This window comes from Danio rerio, chromosome 2 (assembly GCF_052040795.2).
Source record: "Danio rerio strain M-AB ecotype USA chromosome 2, GRCz13ab, whole genome shotgun sequence".
Classification (NCBI taxonomy): domain Eukaryota; kingdom Metazoa; phylum Chordata; class Actinopteri; order Cypriniformes; family Danionidae; genus Danio; species Danio rerio.
In genome coordinates, this window is record NC_141022.1 from 53,872,501 (window position 1) to 53,895,000 (window position 22,500).

At 33.0% G+C, this 22,500-nt stretch overlaps 1 protein-coding gene across 10 annotated transcripts in view; it reads left to right on the forward strand.

The window, feature by feature from the left end:
• The window catches only part of pde1cb (phosphodiesterase 1C, calmodulin-dependent b), a 169,338-nt gene that overhangs the window by 5,108 nt on the left and 141,730 nt on the right, over window positions 1-22,500 (forward strand). For 3 of the 10 annotated variants that reach the window (XM_087241459.1, XM_087241458.1, XM_087241457.1), the window contains exon 1: window positions 18,511-18,831. The exons of the other annotated variants lie outside the window; for them this stretch is intronic. In XM_087241459.1, the coding sequence (XP_087097585.1) occupies window positions 18,747-18,831 (85 nt within the window). In that variant the 5' untranslated portion in view covers window positions 18,511-18,746. Of the gene's footprint in view, window positions 1-18,510; window positions 18,832-22,500 lie in introns of those variants that run through there. 10 annotated transcript variants of the gene reach the window in all.

Below are 22,500 nucleotides of genomic sequence, written 5' to 3' on the forward strand. Positions count from 1 at the left end.
ACTGTAAGTTGAATTTTTATGTCACAAAATTCATGTAAACTGCTCACTATGAACTATATAATGTATTTTGCTTAAACCTTTCGTAACTTTATTAATGATTATTTCAGGTTCAAGTGGTATTTGTAAGGAATTGGATACAAGCAGAGTATGGCTGACTGAAAAGCATACAGTGCCATTTGATGTTATAGCGGTAGGTTTTTAGAATGAACCTGGGTTGTATTTGTCCCAATATTGGGTTAAAACAACCCAGCATATTTTCCATTGTATCTTTAGTTGGAGCTGCTCCCCTTTGATTACAGGCAAAAATCATTGATATTTTATATCATTTCATAATCATATATATTTTTATGTCCGACTGAGGTGTTCAGATAATTGTGGAATTTCAGCAGACGGGTGGGAAACAGGTGTCTGCTCATTTTGGGTCAGAAATGTGGCCATTTATCTGCACATTAGAGAGTTCAGGCACTTCTGCGGAACAGATGAGAAAAGCGCTTCATAATGGGATGATCAATGACGCGCCGCCGCCGTGCTTTTGAAGGGTTCAGATCTGTGTTTTTTATGTTTGAACTCTTTGATGTTAGAATAACAGCTTCTCCTGATGCTTTATTTAGCTCAAGTGTTTTGCAGAGATGGATTTGTACACAAATCTACAACAATCGTAATATTTATTTTATGATCGCTGTCTACTGAAATGTGAACTAAACTATTATTTATTAGATATGAAAAATTTGGTTTGGTAATGTTCTTGGACTCTCCAAAGGCTGCATTTATTGATAAACAAAGAATAAAAGCAGTAAATATTATTGCAATTCAAGAGATATGAGTTCTGTTTGAATATATTTAAAATTGTTATCCTGAAATGCAATAAAGTCTTTAGAATTTATTTTTTATGCTGCTCAAAATATTTTGGTACATAATATTCAGTTTTCTATATAAATACCTTTTGTTTGAAAAATATACATTTAGTAAAAATTAAATATCGTTACTTTTGATCAATTTAATGCATCCTATTTTATATTTCTTCATTTTTTTTAAAATGGTAAAAAATACCATTTATGAAATACCCCCTATAAAGAAATATTTTAAGACTAAGTTTAAAGGTTTTCTTATACTTCTGATATAGTTATGTTTTTAATTATAATTGTTTTATTTACCAAGATGGAAGTGGAAATATAAATGTACATATAATCTGGTATTATATTATATTATATTATATTATATTATATTATATTATATTATATTATATTATATTATATTATATTATATTATATTATATTTAAAATAATTATTAACTAACTATCATAAGTAATTTCTACTGTAGAAGATTTTTCCTGTTTTTTTTTAAATATATATAAACAAATCAATTTTCAGAATTTTGATCCTTTTTTTATGGTAGTTTACATGCAAAGGTGAAAACCACTTTATTAGCTCCCCTGTTTATTTTTTCCCCAATTTCTGTTTAACGGAGAGATGTTTTCAGCACATTTCTAAACAATAGTTTTAATAACTCATCTCTAATAACTGATTTATTTTATCCTTGTCATGATGACAGTAAATAATATTTGACTAGATATTTTTAAGACACTTCTATACAGCTTGAAGTGACATTTAAAGGGCTTAACTAGGTTAACTAGGCAGGTAAGGGAAATTAGGTTATTAAGTTATTGTATATCGATGGTTTGTTCTGTAGATTATCGAAACAAAATATAGCTTAAAAGGGCTAATAATCCCTAATAATGTCTCCTCTTTTTTTTCTCTTTTTTTTTTCAAACAAATTAATTTTCATGAATTGTCTTCGTTTTTTTATGGAGTTATATATGCACAGTAGAAAACATAATCATAAAAACCCTGAAATAATTCATAAAGAAAAAAAAATTATTCAATATTTTTTACGATGGAAATGGGTTTATATTAGGATATTATATTTAACATTATTACTAACATAATTAATTTACTTAACACAAGTTTCTTATGATTTTTTTCTTTTCTACTTAAATAATAATAATAATTTTTTTAAAAATAAATCTTCTTTTGTGTTTTTATGTGTCTTTTCAAATTAAAAAGCTTCAATCATATCAACACTGAAATGATTAAAAAAAATGTTGGGACTAAATTTAACACAATTCTTTTTTTATATGTTATTTTTTTATTTACCCTGATAGAAGAGGCAATATATTGTGATATTATATTTACAATAATTACTAAAAATTAATTTCCCTAATAATGCACGACTCTCTTCTGGTTTCTTTTTTTTTTTCAAACTAATTAATTTCCTTACATTTTCTTCCTTTATTATGTGATGTATATGTAAATAGAAAGCATCATCATACAAATGTAAAATTAAATAGTAATTAATAATAAATAAATTAATAGTAAATAAATGAATAAATGTATAGTCTAAATTTATAGTATTATAAAATTAATACCTCTGCTAAAATGTTATTTTTTTATTATTATTATCTTTTTTTTTACCAAGATGAAAGTGGCAATATATATATATAATCATAACAATATTTAAAAAAAACTTAAATGATGATGATGATGATGATGATAATGATAATGATTATTATTATTATTATTATTATTATTATTATTATTATTATTATTATTATTATTATTATTATTATCCATTATTTTTATGCATTATTATTTTTTTCACAGGCTGGGTTGCAACTGGAAGATAAAACATATTCTGCATATTTTGGAATAGTTGGCGGTTCATTCTGTTGTGGTGACCTCTAATAAATAAGGGGCTTAAGCCGAAGAAAAATGAATGAATGAACAAATGAAGTTTATTATTATTATTATTATTATTATTATTATTATTTTATTTTTAATGGTAGTGTACATGCAAAATTTCATAACAATTTTTTTTAAAATCTCTGAATTGATGTTTAAAGAAAAAAAAAACATAATTGTAGTAACTTTATTTTGTCCCATTCCGAGTTTGAAACATTTTTCAGTCTCCCACTTCTCTGTCCCCTTTTCACCTGTTAAAGGAAGAAGTGACTCTCGAGGATGACTAAAATATCTCCTGTAGCTCAATGTTTTTAATGGTTACCATGAAGCAGCGACAGTAAAGTCTCCCGCTGAAGACTCTGAAGAGGCTTTTCTCCCTCTCTAGAGAGACACAGACGGGGAAACACCAAACCAACACACTGAACCAGGGCTGAACAACATATTCTTTGAGCATCGAATCGATATCGCAATGTGTGTATCTGCTGTTGTCATATCGCAGGATTATATTATTTGTTAAATATTAAAACACAAGGATATTATTACACTACCTGACAAAAGTCTTGTCGTTGATTTAAGTTGTAAGAGCAACAAATAATAACTTGACTTTTAGTTGATCATTTGGAAGTGTCAGTAGGTAGATTTTTCCCATGAATCATATGATGAGCTGCATCCCAATCACAAATACTGCACAAGATCTACTGGAACCTGCATGGACCCAAGATTCTCACAGAAATCAGTCAAGTTTGTTGAAGGAAAAATCATGGTTTGAGGTTACATTCAGTATGGGGGCGTGTGAGAGATCTGCAGAGTGGATGGCAACATCAACAGCCTGAGGTATCAAGACAATTGTGCTGCCCATTACATTACAAACCAAAAGAGAAGGCAAATTCTTCAGCAGGATAGCGCTCCTTCTCATACTTCAGCCTCCACATCAAAGTTCCTAAAAGAAAAAGAAGGTCAAGGTGCTCCAGGATTGGCCAGCCCAGTCACCAGATGTCAACATTATTGAATCCAAAGAATGTTGATGAACCCTGGGAGTCCTGCAAGAACGCTTTCTTTGCCATTCCAGATGACTTTATTAATCAGTTATTTGAGTCATTGCAGAGATGTATGAATGCAGTCCTCCAAGCTCATGGGAGTCATACACAATATTCATTCTTTCTTCACTGCAGCATGCCTTTATATTTTATACTGGACATTATTTCTGTTAAGTGACAATACTTTTGTTTACGCAAAGTCAGACCTTACTGTCTTAAATAAATAATTAAAAATCAAGGCAAGATCATATTTATTTTGGTAAAATAAGCGTAATCTAGAGGCCTTTGCCTTTCATATAAGCTGATGCCAGATGATTAACTAGAAGTCAAATTGTTATTTTTTGTTCCTAAAACTTAGATAGACTTAGGCAAGACTTTTCAGGTACAGTAGTTTTAAAATTATTTAATGATGACCATCCTAATTTACATTTGCTTGTTCATTTTCTGTACTTAAATACTATTAGACTCCCCAGAAAACCATGAAGCACTGTTTATTTTGTTAGATTTTTTTGTTGTTTTTTTTGCTTGTAATTCATTATGAATGTCAGTGTTTGACGTCAATATGATATTGGTTTAAGATGTTGGCTCGGATGGCAACAGATGCTTTTACTCTACTTGCACTACATACTTAGGCAAGTTATAGTACTTTCACTTAAGTATGATTTTTCAGTACTCTTTTCACCATTGGATGTGAAATTGCCACTTGAGTGACTTTGGTAAATTAAATATAACTGAAAACACTGACAGACATTTTGAGCATTTTTACAGAACTGTAAAATATGAGACAAAGCAAACAATATGTATATATAATTTCACTATTTTGGTAAAAAACATTTTTTTCATAGGAAAGGTTGACAATTGCGTGGAATTTCTCATGTCTGAATATCTTTCTTTTCATTGGATATAATGTAAGCCAGTGGTCTATTGCAGGGGTGCCCAAACTTTTTCTTATAAAGGGCCAAAAAGCAAACTTGATTGAGGGATGTGGGCCGAAAGTAACCAAACCGTATATATTACATTTTTCATGGGTAATTTTCTATTTTATTCTGTAATATTTAAAAATAACTAAAAAATGTTGCTTCTTAAATCATATTGACTAAGGCAGTATCTTTTTTTAAAAACATTTTATAATGAATTTATTACTGTAAAACATAAACAGTCTCATTTATAACACAAGTTCAATGCAGAATGCAATAGTCAAGCTTACAAGCTTACAGCCGGCAGCTAGCTCTCTGCAACTCTCACATGGTCGCCCACTGAAGCTAAGCAGGGCTGCGCTCGGTCAGTACCTGGATGGGAGACCACATGGGAAAGCTAGGTTGCTGCCGGAAGTGGTGTTAGTGAGGCCAGCAGGGGGCGCCCAACCTGCGGTCTATGTGGGTCCTGATGCCCCAGTATAGTGACGGGGACGCTATACTGCTCAGTGAGCGCTGTCTTTCGGATGAGACGTTAAACCGAGGTCCCGACTCTCTGTGGTTGTTAAAAATCCCAGGATGTCCTTCGAAAAGAGTAGGGGTTTAACCCCGGCATCCTGGCCAAATCTGCCAACTGGCCTTTGTCTATCATGGTCTCCTAACCATCCCCATATTCCAATTGGCTTCATCGCTGTCTCCTCTCTACCAATCAGCTGGTGTGTGGTGTGCAGTCTGGCGCAAAATGGCTGCCGTCGCGTCATCTAGGTGGATGCTGCACACTGGTGGTGGATGAGGAGATTCCCCCCATTGTGTGTAAAGCGCTTTGAGTGCCCAGAAAAGTGCTATATAAATGTAAGGAATTATTATTATTATTACTTTGATTTGCTCGCAGATGTCTTGTGGGTCTGTAAAGTGACAGTATTTACATTTTAAAAGTCTGATTCATTTGCAGTATTTAATTGAATCATTTAAGTTCAGTTGGCTTTCTTGTAGCTCCTCAAGTAAACAAAGAAACTAAATGTTAAATTCAATTTGAAATGATCATGGTCACTGTCCTAATCATTCTCCATCTCTTCTCAGATGGGATGACAAATCAAAGGTTATCATAAAAGCCAACTCTGGCCCTACTTTGGGCCATCTCTGGTCTATAGAATTCATTCATTTATTTTTCTTCGACATATTCCCTTTATTCATCAGGGGTTGCCACAGTGGAATGAACCGCCACTTTATCCAGCACGTTTTACTTAGCGGATGCCCTTTCAGCTGCAACCCAGCACAAAGAAGCTCTGTGTTGGTGTATAAAAGATTTGTTTTTCAGATGTTTGCTAAATGGTGGGCTGACCAGTGGCTTTTGATGCTCCTTTTCTGCAAAAAACACATTAAAAACCAGTAGCTTGAAATGGTATAACATAATTTTTGTGGGTTTTAAATTCTTGACTTTTCTAAAACATGGCAAACCTTGAAACCTATTATTGTCCCATGCCTATAGAAGAGTTCAGTCCACATTTGTTCAGCAGAGTCGTGTCTGCATGTCTGCGGATGAGACGGACACCTGCTATGAATAATTAGAGCTTTGTTATTTAAATAATGAGTGATCCGTGTGAACAGACGGAGGAGGAATACACAGATTTTCAGCATTGAGGATTTTATCAGCGTTTTTAACTTGATTGACTCCCAGGTATCAATGTTGAAGTTTAAAAAAAATCTACAGTTGAAGTCAGAATTATTAGCCCCCCTGTTTATTTTTTTCCTCATTTTCTGTTTAACAGAGAGAATATTTTTTTCAACGTATTTCTAAACATAATAGTTTTAATAACTCATTTCTAATAACTGATTTATTTTATCTTTGCCATGAGGACAGTAAATAAAATTTGACTAGATATTTTTCAAGACATTTCTATACAGTTTAAAGTGACATTAAAGGCTTAACTAGGTTAACTAGGCAGGTTAGGGTAATTAGGCAAGTCATGGTATAATGATGGTTTGTTCTGTAGACTATTGGAAAAAATGTTTGCTTAAAGGGGCTAATAATTTTGACCTTAAAATGGATTTAAATTTTTTTTTTTTAAATCTGCTTGTATTTTAGTCAAAATAAAACAAATAAGACTTTCTTCAGAAGAAGAAATATTATCAGACACACTGTGAAAATTTCTCTTTGAAATTGTTAAACAATTGTTAAACTGTTAAACTGTTAAACTGTTAAACTGTTAAATTGTTAAACAAAAAGAGGGCTAATAATTCTGACTAACTGTATATTATTAGCCAGTATAGACTATTATTATTATTATTATTATTATTAATATTATTCATTCATTCATTCACTCATTTTGTTGTCGGCTTAGTCCCTTTATTAATCCGAATCCGGGGTCGCCACAGCGGAATGAACCGCCAACTTATCCAGCACATTTTTATGCAGCGGATGCCCTTCCATCTCTGGGACAATTCGTTTGGGTTTTTTTCGATACCGGTGCCTAATCCAGGGGCGGACTGGCCATCTGGCAATTCTGGCAAATGCCAGAAGGGCCGGACCAACTTTTAAACGTGGGCCGGTCAGTTTTTTTTTTTTTTTTTTTATGTATTGTTTTTAAGTGCAGATAGCTTTTATCTCTTGCTAGATGTGATATTATGATTATGATAATAAAAATAATAATAATAAATGTTAAGCATTTGGCCCAATCGGCAACTCCCACCTGGTTTCAAGATGGGCCGACCCAATCCAAGGTTACCCGGACATAATCAAAATCTGGCAAGAATGTCATATTATTTCACCATCTGTACACCAAAATAAATAGTGAATGTGCATGTCCGTGGGTGGGGCTGTGTCGGTGTGGTAATGTGGGCTGGTGTGGCAACAGTGCCAGGGCTGAATTTTTGTCCCAGTCCGCCCCTGGCCTAATCGATACTTTTAAAACGATACCGGTGCTAAAACTGTGCCTGAATCGATACTTTTTAGCCACAAATTGATGGTGAATGACTCTACAAAAACATTTTATTTGACAAAATATTTTTAAAAATCATTTTAATAGAACAATATAATTACTGTTTAAAGTAAACATCAATTCATATTGTATTACATTAGTACATTTCCTTTGATCATTTGTTGGTTAGCATGAATTTAAGATTTGCATTATGAAATTACATTAGCTACTATTAACCTGTGGGGGGTGGACAGGGACCACGTACTTTTAAGAGCACATTTTAACATATATGTCACAAAATACTTAAAACATTATTGGAAGTGATTTGTTTTCAGGCATCACTCTGCAGTCTTCATAAGCAAGATAATTTAATAACCTAAACTCAAAATAATCTTCCTTGTTTATTTATTTGACAAGTAACGTTATACTGGTGTAGGAGAACATATTTCTAACATTCAAGTACATCAAGGCACATTGCTGCACCTGTAAACTTTAACAGGCCTACAGTTGAAGTCAATTTATTTTACCATCCCAATCATTCACAATAATGTTTCTGAAAAATTTGACAGTGTTTCCTAAAAAAATAATTATTCTGGAGTCAAAATAAGTCCTATTTCTTATTGTTTATTTCGTGCATTGATAATGACCAAAACACATTGAATGACAGTAAAAAGTAGCAATTTTACCCAATAAATGCGTTAATAATATCAACTGATTTATGTATAGTCATTCAAATGAACTTAAAACGATTAAAAACTGCAACAAACATTTATTTAGGCCCGAACTACAAAACCAAATGTAAAACAATTTTAGTATCAGTTTTGCTTAAGTTGCACGCTAGTGTTGCAGGAAAGTGGAGTGGTCGCTTTAAGACTTGCTATTTACGGGAGTTGTAGTCCATAGCGAAGTGTATTGTGGGTAGTGTAGTTCGACACGCATGCTGAATGATGTCAGCTGTGCTGTGCAGCTGAAGCTGAGGAAGAAAGTTTTACTAGGCTTTGTTTTATGTTCACTCAAGTTATTCCACCCGAGAGCTGTTCATAACTAGATAGAATAGACATAGAGATAAAAATAGAGATAGCTTGATCTCTGCAGCAGCTGCCGGAGAGCTGCGCACTGCAGACGCAGTTGGTGTGAAAGGCAAACGGCTGCGTGCTGCATCTGCTCTCTATATGCTCTGCTCACGCACTGCTTTCGCTTGCGGTGTGAAACAGGCATACTGTCCTTGCTGCAGCACCGAAATTAGTGGTGCTATAATGGCACCAGGTTTCGGTACCCAACCCTACAATTTAGCCTAACCAATTCACCTGTACCGCATGTCTTTGGACTGTGGGGAAAACCGGAGCACCCGGAGAAAACCCACGCGAACGCAGGAAGAACGTGCAAACTCGACACAGAAACGCCAACTGAGCCGAGCCAAGGTTCGAACCAGCGACCTTCTTGCTGTGAGGCGACAGCACTACCTACTGCACCACTGCTTCGCCCCATTATTAACTTTATAATTATTATTATCATCAATTACTATTATTATTGTTGTTTTTGTCGTTGTTACTGCAAAATTATGTTTGATAAAATGTAATGGAATATTTAATATATTAATATAATAATTTATATTAATTATTATTAGTATTATTACATTATAATTAATATATTTAATTTACTAACATAATTAAAATTCTCTAACACTTTATAAATTTACTCTGGGTTTAGACTTTAAAAAAAAAACATTTTTATGATTTTTCTAAACGTTTTAAGGATTTTCAAAATTGTAACTTATTATAATAAGTACACAGGAAAACTTCTAGAGTAATTTTTCCAGAGTTATATTTTTTTTACTCAAAAATAGTTCTTTTTGCTCTATTTTGAGCGTTCAGAGTAAAATGTGTCAGTAGAGTGAGAGCAAATTTACAGAGTATTTTTGTAACTCTTGCCAGAGTCCTTGTGTACCAATGAAAGGAACAATGAAAATATAGGCTACATTTAAAGATCTACATTTATAATATAATTAATCTAATATAATATAATATAATATAAAATAATATAATATAATATAATATAATATAATATAATATAATATAATATAATATAATATAATATTTACAGTCATACAGCCAGCTGTGAAATGTAAGCTATAATGAATATCTAACAATTTACAGTCAGGGTTTCCTCTGGGTGCTCCGGTTTCCCCCACAAGTCCAAAGACATGAGCTGTAGGTGAACTGGGTAGGCTAAATTGTCCGTAGTGTGTGAGTGTGAATGAGTGTGCATGGATGTTTCCCAGTGATGCTTTACAGCTGGAAGGGCATCCGCTGCTTAAAACATATGCTGGATAACTGTGGCGACCCCGCATCAATAAAGAGACTAAGCCGAAAAGAAAATGACAAAATGAATGAATGAATGATATAATTTTATTGTTATTATTATTGATTTTATATCTTGTTTTGTCTAAATAATTTAGAGTCATCCTGTGGAATTTATTAATTTTTTATTTTATTTTATGATTGGGTAACACAAATATAATTTTGCTTACAAATCTCAATAATTTATAAATGACAGTTAGTCGGGACATTTAGTAATTTGTATATAATATTATATATGATAAGTATAATATAATTATCATTTGCACTTTATGTATGGTGAAATTTAATTGGTATAGAAGCTCAGTAATATCAAAACATCAAATATGATTAAATAAAAAAAAAAAAAGGAAAAAAGTCACATTAACCTTTCACCGGAAGTTTAGCAGTATGGGAAGACACTCTTGCTCTGCAAATACCCTATTAGGTTTCAGACAAATTTACTGGCAAACACTTTTATTGTAAGACAAAATATTAAGAGCTTGCTTGTCATACGGTAATCAGCTATAGTACTACTTGAACTTAAAACTAAGACAACTATTTTATTTGAGTTAATATTATGATTTCAGGGCATTTACGTCAAGTGACGTCACCTAGCTCAGAGCTCCAGCGCGGGGGAATCACAGAGAGCACGCGCTGGTGTGTGCTGCCATGGCAACAGGCGCAGGAACAGCTTGTTCTGTTTCTGATCTCTCTGTTCAGATAGATTTTCACGCATTATTGAACTAATTTATTCGTCTAATTCACATGTTCTGATTATGTATCATAACCAAGCGGAAACAGAAGAGGCAGTGATGTTTCAATATTTGTAGTCAGTGACAAGTCTCTAAATAATTAAAGGGGTTTTGTCGCGCTCTTTCGGTCCCACGTGGGAACTGCACCGGAAATTCAGGTAAACCAATGTACAGTAGTGATGGCACACTTTGCGTTAACTCATAAAATGTTTTATTGACATATTTTTAACAGTTATAACTCTTGAACCATATTGTATCTCATCAGCACATTCGTATAAATGAGCAAATGTGAAAATACATCAACGTTTTTAACCATTGTTTTCAGTGGTGTAAAGGAGCAAGTTACTCAGATTACAGTAATTGATTAGTTTTTCCCCAGGAATTGTAATTTACTAAGTAGTTTTAAAAATGTGTACTTATACTTTCCCTTGAGTAATTTTTTAGTGCAGTATCGGTACTTTTATTCCACTACTTTCCTTAACCCGCAGTCACTACTTTATTTTTTCTTGTCTATGGGGAAATGTCATAAAAATGTTCATAAAAATTATGAACAGAATTGGTGACAAAGTGTAGCCCTACCGGAGTCCATCATGCGCTGGAAACAAGTTTGACTTATTGCCGGCAATGGGAACCAGGCTCCTACTCTGTTCATACAGGGACGAGACCCCATACTCCCAGAGCACCCTCCACAGATTGCCACGAGGGACATGGTCGAATGCCTTCTCCACACATGTGGATTGGTTGGGTGAACTCCCATGAACCCTCGAGCACCCTGATGAGTGTAAAGAGCAGGTCCAGTGTACCACGGCCTAGATGAAAACCCCATTGTTCCTCCTGGATCCTATGGTTCAACCATTGGCCTTTTCACCAGTACCCTGGCATAGACTTTCCCGGGAGGCTGAGGAGTATGATCCATCTATAGTTGAAGCACACCCTCCGGTCATCCTTCTTAAAATAAAATACTATCCCCGACCTCCATTGGATGCGATGGACATGGTTTTTAAATCATTAAACATGGTTTTTAAAAATAAAAACTTTAAAAACCATTAAAACAAGTTATATTTTTTAAGAATTTGACAATGATGCCATTTTATTGGTTCTGATCCAATACTTTTAAAGATTCTTTTTCTAAAGTAACATTACAGGCTTAACGACTGACTGAGTAGCTTGACCCCAGATTATTGCACAATAAGACATGCAGGATAATATCATAGCAAGCACAAACATTTGCGCTGCTTTAAGATATACTCCAAAAAACGTTGAGTGATTTAATCTAACCTAATGGTTGAGTTAAATATATTTGGTGCTTTGTTGAGTTATTTTTTAACCTTTATTAGGTTATTTATTTAATAACTCAACCAGACTTTTAATAGTCAACTGATTTAACTGACACAAAAAAGCTGTATTAATATGCATGCGTAATGTTGTTTTTGCGTTTTTACGTTTATTTAAGCATTAATGCAATAATGTTGTTATTTTTTTATCAAATTATCTCTCCGTGTCATGTATTTATATCCGTTTCACCATCCAAGACCATCTTTTAGAAGCGTTTGGATGTGCTTAAAATGTATTGTACATTGTGGACACTGAGTGAAGCCTGCTGCAGCTGCTGGACAGCCTCTACAGCACACACAGCTCTATATTCTGCTCCATCAACACATGATTTTCTGCTTGCACAGTTTATAACTGTCCGCACTTTTTTCTGTTTCTTCATTGTTTGTGATTTTTGATTTATTTTAACAAAAGTGTCTTGAACTAAAATGTAATGAAAAAAGCATTTTCAATATTTTTAAATAATGCATGTTGTTTATTTACACCATTATAATTATAAAACTAAAATTAGTGCTAGTAATAGTAGCAATAGTAATACCAGAGTGGGAAAAAATACATTTAATCAAAATAACCCAATGCATTGGGGTAAAATAAGCCATAGTTGGGAAGGTGCTATAATAACCTATAGTTGGGTTATATGTTGGGGTATTTTTAACCCAACTATTTTAAGAGTATATACATATATATGTGGTCTTATCATACGAAAGCAGTTTAAATCTGTCTTAATAGTCTTATATTTTCATAATGTAGGCATCAAACTTAAGCTTTGAGTCTTTAATGACACAGGTATTTAAATTTACTCACTTCCTTATTTCCTTTTAAATACATCTAGTGCTCTTTTTTGTTTTGTTTGTTTTTTTTTAAAGAAAAACATTTGTTGTAATTTAGAGTTAAACAGTTGTCCTGCAGCCACTGGGAAATACAGACCAGTTGCTTGGTTAACATTTCTGCAGCATTTCTGTGAAGTTCCTGCTGTTACATAAATAATTGCATCATCTGCATACATTTGAAAACCAACTTCATTACAATTTTCAGGTAGATCCTTTATATACAAACAGAAAAGCAATGGCCCCAATGTTGAGCCTTGCGGTACACCTAATTAGCATTTTTGAAGTGTTGACTTCACACTGTTAATTTTAACACATTTGCTTTCTATAATCGAGCTATGATTTAAACCAGCGTAGAGCTTGTTGTGAAAAGTTATTTTGTTTTAATTTATTTACAAGTACTTTATGATTCACAGTATCGAAAGCCTTTTTAAAGTCTAAAAGTACTGCTCCCACAACCATTGCTTGATTCAAACTGCTTTTTATCATATCTATATAATTACATGCTGTCATTTCTGTTGAATATTTTGGTCGAAATCCAAATTGCTTAGGGTTTAGCGAATATTTTTTTCCAAATATGCAATATTCAGATGAAGTCAGAATTATTAGCCCCCCTTTGTATTTTTTTTTCTTCTAATTTCTGTTTAACGGAGAGAAGATTCTTTTATCTTTGCCATGATGACAGTACATAATATTTGACTAGATATTTTTGAAGATACTTGTATTCAGCTTAAAGTGACATTTCAAGGCTTAACTAGGTTAAATTGGCAAGTTACGTTAATTAGGCAAGTCATTGTATAATGATGGTTTGTTTTGTAAGAAATCGAAAACAAATATTGCTTAAAGGGGCTAATAATATTGACCTTAAAATGGATAATTTTTTTTTTAAAACTACTTTTATTTTAGCCAAAATAAAACAAATAAGACTTTCTGTAGTAGAGAAAATATTGTAGGAAATACTTTGAAAAATTACTTGCTCTGTTAAACATAATTTTGAAAATTTTTGAAAAGAAATACACAGGAAGGCTAATAATTTTTGTCTTTAGCTGTATATTTTAATGTAATAATCAATTAAATAGGGAATCATGGTGATATAACTATATTTTTTATCCTATTACCTGCAGTGTCTTGTCTAAAACCTGGAATGTTCCAACACAAAATCTCACCCAATCCAGAATACCAATAATGTATTCATTTACTATAGATCACATACATCCACACACATTGAACGTGAGCTCCAGCTTTTGTCCAGTAAACACTGCATTACATTAACCTCCGGATCTTTCGAATGCTGAGGGAAAAAGCCTTGGCTGGTTGCCTAGTGACCACTGTTCACAATAGAGACATCATATACATGAGCCGACCTCACACAAACAACACACAACTCCTCTAACGACTGCAGGCTCATTACAGCGCTGGAGGAAACACCAGATCACCATCTCGCACTGAGCCTTCATGTGCGTTTCATAAAGCGCTGATATAATAGCTTACTTTGTCCCCAAATGTGTGAATTCACACTGTTTTAGTTGTGGGTGGGTTTGTTTTATTGTAACTACATTGCTAGTTTGATCCTTTAAAAGATAGCGGAGTGTAATGATGAAGCCTGTTCTATTCTATTCTATTCTATTCTATTCTATTCTATTCTATTCTATTCTATTCTATTCTATTCTATTCTATTCTATACTATTATGCTTTGTTATATTCCATTGTGCTGTAGTATACTTTAATCTATTCTGTTTTACTGTCCATTTTATTAACTTCTACTCATTTCTGATCTATTATATTCTACTGTATTGTATTGTATTTTATTCCATTATATTTTTATTCTTCTTTGCTTTGTTATATTTTATTGTACTGTATTCTTTAATCTATTCTGTTTTACTCTTGTATTCTATTAACTTCTACTAATCTCTGATCTATTCTACTGTATTGTATTCTATCCTGCTCTTTTTTATTGTACTATATTCTATTTTTCTCTATTGTATTCTACTGTACTATAATCTATTGTAAATATTCTCTATTCTACTGTAGCATTCTTTAATCTGTTCTGTTTTACTCTTCCATTCTATTATCTTCTACTCATCTCTGATCTATTCTATTCTTTCTTCTTTTCTATTATATTCTTCTCTGCTCTATTCTACTGTATATTGTAAATATTCTCTATTTTACTGTACTATATCTCTAATCTATATTCTATTCTACTCTGTGATACTCTACTCATCTTTAACCTCTTCTGTTTGACTATATTCTACTCTACTCTTCTGTTATACTTTCTATTTTATACATATTCTATCCTGTGCTGTTCTTCAATCTATTCTGTTTAACTCCATTCTATTCTAATATCTGCTACTATTCTTTTGAATTCTATTCTTCACTCATCTATTCTACTGCACTATATTCTATTCTCATCTTTATTGTACTCTACTTGCCTATAACCTCTTATGTTTAACTATACTCTTTATTCTATTCTGCTCTATTTTACTCTACTCTGTTATATTTATTCTACTGTAGTATTCTTTAATCTATTCAGTTCTATTCTATTCAATTCTATTCTATTTTATTCAATTTGACTCAGATAATATCTATTCTATTCTGTTCCTTTCTTCTATTCTATTCTATTTTATTCTATTCTATTCTATTTTATTCTATTCTATTCTATTCTATTCTATTCTATTCTATTCTATTCTATTCTATTCTATTCTATTCTATTCTATTCTATTCTATTTGACTCTCATCATTTCTATCCTCTTCTATTCTACCATACTCTGCTCTTTCGCTTTTCTGCGCTATTCTATCATTCTTTAGTGTTGTTTTATTTTATATTGTACTTGACTTCTTAAATTAATTGTATTCTACACTGTTTTCTATTTTACTCTTCTGTACTCTAAATACCATTGTACTCTACTATTCTTTAACCTGGCATATTTCTGTACTTCATGTAGTATAATCCATTCTATTCTACTGTTCTATTTTAGTTTTCTGTGCTCTTCTATTCTGTTGTCCTTTATTCTATTAAACTTTAATCTATTTTGAACTCCATTGTATTCTATTTTCACCACTGTACAGTGTTCTATTCTATTCTTCTCTGCTCTATTCTATCTTTCTGTACTATATTCTATTCCAGGGGTCACCAACCTTTTGGAAACTGAGAGCTACTTCTTGGGTACCGATTAGTGTGAAGGGCTACCAGTTATTAAATAACAAATTTTTCTTAATTTACTTTTAATTATATGATTATTATTAATAATAAATAATATTCATCTATGTAAAGACATTGATCATGTTAATGATTTCTCACAGTAGTTGTCAACAATGATTTAACAAGTTAGATAAATATAAATATGCAACACTTCATTTGTCTGAAATTGTTTTTAAAGTTTTTTTTAAATATATTACTTAAAGTAATTTTCAAATTTACACCAATGCAAGTATGATTTAAAAAGAATACCTATAAAAATATTAGATGCAGCTTACTCATATGTGGTGCTATGGTGAGCATTTTTTTAGAACAGGCCCGCAGGCAACTCATGTAAACCTGGCGGGCTACCTAGTGCCCACGTGGACCATGTTGGTGACCCCTGTTCTATTCTATTTTATACTATTCTGTTTGTCTCTACTGTACTCTAATGCATTTTATTTTATCTTACTCTTCTGTACTGTATTCTGTTCTGTTCTCCACTATTCTACTCCCATCTTTAATCTATATTATCTCAATATTCTAGTATTTTCTATTCTGTTATCTTCTTTGCTCTGTTCTATTTTATCCAAGCTTACCATATTATATTCTATTTCATTATCCTCTACTCTTCTCTGCTCTATTTTACTCTTCTCTGCTGTGTTCCAATCTGCTTGACTCTTCTGTACTATAATTTAATCTATTCTTTTATACTTGACTACTGTAGTCTAATTCAATCTTTTCTACTTTGTTCTATTTTACCCTCCTGTACTTTATTCTATTCTGTTGTCCTCTATTCTATTCTATTCTATTCTATTCTATTCTATTCTATTCTATTCTATTCTATTCTATTCTATTCTATTCTATTCTACTCTACTCTACTCTACTCTACTCTACTCTATTCTCCATTATTCTACTTCCCTCATCTTTAATCTATTGTAATATTTTCTATTCTGTTATCCTCTTTGCTCTTCTATATTTTATCCTACCTTACCATATTATATTCTATTTCATTATCCTCTACTCTGCTCTATTCTACTCTTCTCTGCTGTGTTCCATTCTGCTTGACTATTCTGTTCTGTTCTATTCTATTCTATTCTATTCTATTCTATTCTATTCTATTCTATTCTATTCTATTCTATTCTATTCTATTCTATTCTATTTTACTTAACTATTCTACTCTTCTCTGCTCTATCCTATCCTGTTCTGTCTTACTGTACTCTATTCTGCCTCTACTGTGCTTTAATCTATTCTGTTGTCCTCTATTCTACTCCACTCATCTTTAATCTATCATATTTTATTAAACTACTCTATTCTACTCTTCTCTGCTCTATTCTATCTTACTGTACTCTACTCTGCCTCTACTGTGCTTTAATCTATTCTATTGCATTTTATCCGATTCTGTTGTCCTCTATTCTAATCCACTTATCTTTAATCCATCCTACTTTACTAAAATATTTAACTCTTCTCTGCTCTATTCTATTTTGCTGTACTCTGTTCTGCCTCTACTGTACTGTAATCCATTCTATTGCACTTTAGTCTATTCTGTAGTCTTCTATTCTACTCCACTCATCATTATTTATACATTTTTGCTCCACTCTATTCTATTATACTCTTCTCTGTTCTTTTCTATTCTCACTTACTGTACCTTATTCTATTCTATTCCGCTTGGCTCTACTTTAAGCCATTGTATTCTACAAATTTTGAATCCATTCTTTTTAGAATTCTTTTCAGAATCAAATCTACTCTGTTTTATTCTGTTATCTTCTATTCTATCTTCTTCTCTGCCACCTTACTATATTCTATTCCATTTGATTAAATTCTGCTTGATTCTACAGTACTTTAATCTATTCTATTCAACTCTCTTCTGTTCTACTTGTATGTATTCTATCATATTCCACTCTACTGTTCTCTTCTTTAATATTTTCTATTTTACTCTTTTCAATTCAGTGCTTCTTTTTGCTTTGCACTGTATGACTGTTAATTCCTTTGTGTCATTATAATCGTTTGTGCTACTGAAGGACCTTTCAGATTGTCTTCTGCTCTCTAATCATTCAGTCAAGACATAAGACAATCCTTTAGTACACCGTCAGCACACCCTCAGGGGTTTGAGGCCACTGTATTCACAGACAAAAAAAAAAGATCAAAACTCCAGCCATTATTCCAGCACAATGACTCAATCTCAGCCTCCACCTGTCTGCATGTCTCTATAGTTTAAAAAAAGACAGTCTTTGATTAGAAATGAGTGATTCACGCTTAACCAAAATACATAACATAAACCTCACGACCTTGGCCCAGCTAGACACTTTTTTCTGGGAAAGCGTTCAGCAAATCCAGGTTTGAGCTGATAAAATCGCACATACATACAGTACACACACACACACACACACACTCACACACACACGCAAGGCAAAAAGAAGCTGCTTTCTTTTTTTTTTTCTTCTCTCTCCTTTTTAAATGTGCATCGCAGCACATCGAGCAGACACACAGTAGTAGTGCAGATGAGAGGCGAGCGTGTGTTATGTTGTGTTATGCACCAATAACACTAAAGTGCTCTGTTGAGGGGAGACTTGCGTTCAGCCGGCAGGAAAATCATCTGAGGATGACAATGATAGAAAAGCAGAAAAGAGTGTCAGGATAGAGGGATCTGGCCAAAACAACAAGAGACCAAAACAACTTTGGGATTCCCTCCAAAAAGGCTAGACAGGGGAAAATGTCAGAATCGGACTCCAGGAAAAAGGGCTTCACCAAAGGCAGAAGTGCCACTTTTAGCATCGATGGATTCAGCTTCACCATCGGTAAGAATCTGCAAGTTATTAAACGATGGATTAAAGATTTGTGCTTTTATTTTTGCTAAATATGTACAGTAATTGCTTTGAGAAGCAGGAATCCGCTGTTGTTTAGTGGTTGCACAGACAGATTTGTTGATTTGAGGATGTGATTACAGAGCGTGTGAGCCTTTCAGGTGAGCACAACTCCACGGCGCCATGGCAACCGGAGTAAAAGCTGACCACAGTTAATCACAAAGCAGCTAGGAAACTATTGTTTCTTGGGTGGCAAACATAATCTTGTGGGCTCTCTTTGAAGAAGGGTTTTTTTTTTTTATGCAGTTTCTTGGAGAAATGGAAAACTCTTGATGTATGCTATGAGTGTACACACACAGCCTTGAAACGATTGTGAATTTGAACATGGAGTGGTTTTGTGAAACATATATGAGTTAATTTTGGAGGGCTGTTTACATTGAGCTGTTTGTTGTCTTCTAGATGAGATACAAAGCTGAAAATGCATGCATTAATTGCTGGTATTTCTTGTATTATTGCTCTTATTTCTATATTACTTTTTCATATTTTGAATTGACTTTCTTGGATGTGCTGAAACACAAAATTCAGTCACTTTTAGTGGTGTAATGGATCACAAATCTCACCTTGAGAAAAACACATTAAAGTAAAATACAATTAATGTCAACATTATCATCTTTAATCTACAACATCTCCAAATGCTCTTGACTGATATCTGGTACACCAATGACTCATTAATTCGAACCAGTTCTTTTTAGCAAACTCAATGAACTAGTTCACCAAACTAATTGAACTATTTAAAACTTGAACTACAGTAGTATAGATTTACAGTTTAGTCAATCAAATCTCACCAACAGCCACTTAGACTGTAAATAGGCCAGTATATCAGTACATGAGATCATATGATCACTAACCGCTCCATTTACTCCAGCAGTGACTGAAAAAACAAAACAAAACGTTTCGACCCAAATTTTTAATGTAATGCACATTTTAATGGAATGCATGAAACTGAAGCTGCTGCAGACTACTATGTCAGAATGATGACGTATTTCCTACTGAAATGGCATAATGAGTTGGGGGCGGGGTTTATGTTTGGCTTCTTCTCTCATCTTTTACTATTTTTACCCTTGTCAAACCAGGACCACAAAGTAAAACACTCAGAAACGTGAAGTACAAAGCGAAGACAGCATCGCAAATTCACGGTTGAATATAAGCAAATATTTTAGTTTTGTTTTGCACAGCTTTATTTTATTTGCAGTTCTTTTTTTGTTTGCAAAGTTCATTCTTACTTCTCAAAACCTAATTTTCCCTTTAAAGTTCTTTATTTTTTTTAGTAAAATTAATTTTATTTTTCTTAAATTAATTTTCGCTTTGCTATTTAAAAAAAAATTTTTTTTTAAATATTTGCATTTATTTATGTATGTATGTATGTATGCATGTATGTATGTATGTATTTATTTATTTATTATTATATTTATTTATGTATGTATGTATGTATGTATGTATTTATTTATTTATTATTATATTTATTTATTTATTTAATTATTTATTTATTTATATTTATTTTTTGCTCAATACTTAATTTTTTGTTTGCAAAACTTTCATTTTTTTAATATTTGCATTTATGTATGTATGTATGTATGTATGTATGTATGTATGTATGTATGTATGTATGTATGTATTTATTTATTTATTTATTTATTGTTTGCTCAATACTTAATTTTTTGTTTGCAAAACTTTCATTTATTTTGCAAGTATATATGGCACTAGATTGACTCCGTACTGAATTATTCAGTTGCAAAACGAAAATATATTATACTGTATGCAAGCACAAATAGTTATGGCACAGTTTATTAGAATATTCACTTCTGATAGGTCAGATGTTTTAGCATAATTGACAGTTGACCTTCTGCACTTGTTTCATATTTTCTTTATCTTGCATTATTTCAGATCAAATCAATATTTCACATTCAAAAAATGTTTGCTACTTGTTCAAACTACTTTGAAACGACACAATTCTGGACTTTTTTTAGGATCAATTGTTCAATCAACGGCGACGCAGTAGGTAGTACTGTTGCCTCACAGCATGAAGGTTCGAGCCTTGGCTGAGTCAGTTGGCGTTTCTGTGAGGAGTTTGCATGTTTTCCCTGCGTTTGCGTGGGGTTTCCTCTGGGTGCTCCGGTTTCCCCCACAAGTCCAAAGACATGCGGTACAGGTGAATTGGGTTGGCTAAATTGTCTGTAGTGTATGAGTGTGAATGTGTGTGTATGGATGTTTCCCAGAGATGGGTTGCAGCTGGAAGGACATCTGCTGCGTAAAACATATGCTGGATAAGTTGGCGGTTCACTCCGCTGTGGCAACTCCAGATTAATAAAGGGACTAAGGCGAAAATAAAATGAATGTATGAATGTTCAATCCACTTAAATTTGTAAAAATAATTAAGTTAACTTAAACAATTTGTGTTGGGACAACATGAAGGTGTTGTGTGGAACCCAGCATTACAGTGCATATCCTTCAGGTCTTAATTAACTCAAAGTAAACACTTTGCTTCTGGGCCCTGATCACCTTATCTGCTTTATTTTGAGGTAATGAACATCCCACTGTACATTTTTCCATACTTAGCTGTTTTTCTGAGAAACACACACCCATGTGGGAGGACAGCGGTCAGAGAGAGTCTTACAGGAAAGGTGTTATGATGGAAACATCAGAGCTGTGTGCTGCTTTGTTTATACAGTCTGTTCTGATGCATTTATAGAAGGACATTTAAAGGAAAATCTGACAAACTTTTTAACTAGTGCATGTTCAGTGCTGTAGATAAACCAGCAAACGCAGCAGGGAGCCGCGTTTCTGCCTCATTATAGCACGGAAGGCTGCTTGACTTATTTATTTGCTGCATGAATTCTTGATATCAGAAACGAATGCAATGTTTTTAGTTAAAATGCTAGTTAGATAGTGTAACAAATCAATTCTATCTTGCTGAAATACAGTGGTAACAATGGTAAAGTACATTGTTACTACTAAAATGGTAGTTTTCAAAATGTGAAAATTACATCACTCCTAGCAATTACATTTTTCAAAATGTAATTGCTAGGAGTGATGTTGTCATTATTGATATCAATACTTGATATTTTAGTTGTGAAAATGTAATTCCCGACATCTAAAAAGACCATTGCACTAGTAGAAATCCAGTTCCTAATATCGAGAATTAACATTTAAACAAGAACAAACTCAATTGTTTATGTCAAGAAATTGTAATAAGTCAAAGCATTCAATCGATTTTAAACATCTGTCAGACATGTCGCTTTGAGTGCTTTAAGATTATTTTGTGTAACGTGTTGTCAATCAGGTCCAGTGGAGCGTATTGACAAACCACTGTGATCTTGATGATGATAGGCTGAAGCAACATGACCCTCAGTGTCACTCTAGAGGCTTTCAATGACTGGTGCGCTGCAGAAACAATGTGTGTGTGTGCGTGAGTGCTTGTGTTGAGTGTGTGTTCAGTCCCCATACAAAATGCCATGACACTTAATGGTGTTGTACTTCACTAATGCATGTCATGATGTTTCTCTGCTTGAACAACGTGTCCTCGAAATGTGATCTTATTGACTTGTTTTTCTGACTGCGGCTGTTAATGCGCTTTACATTCATCTATAGAGAAATCTCTTGCAC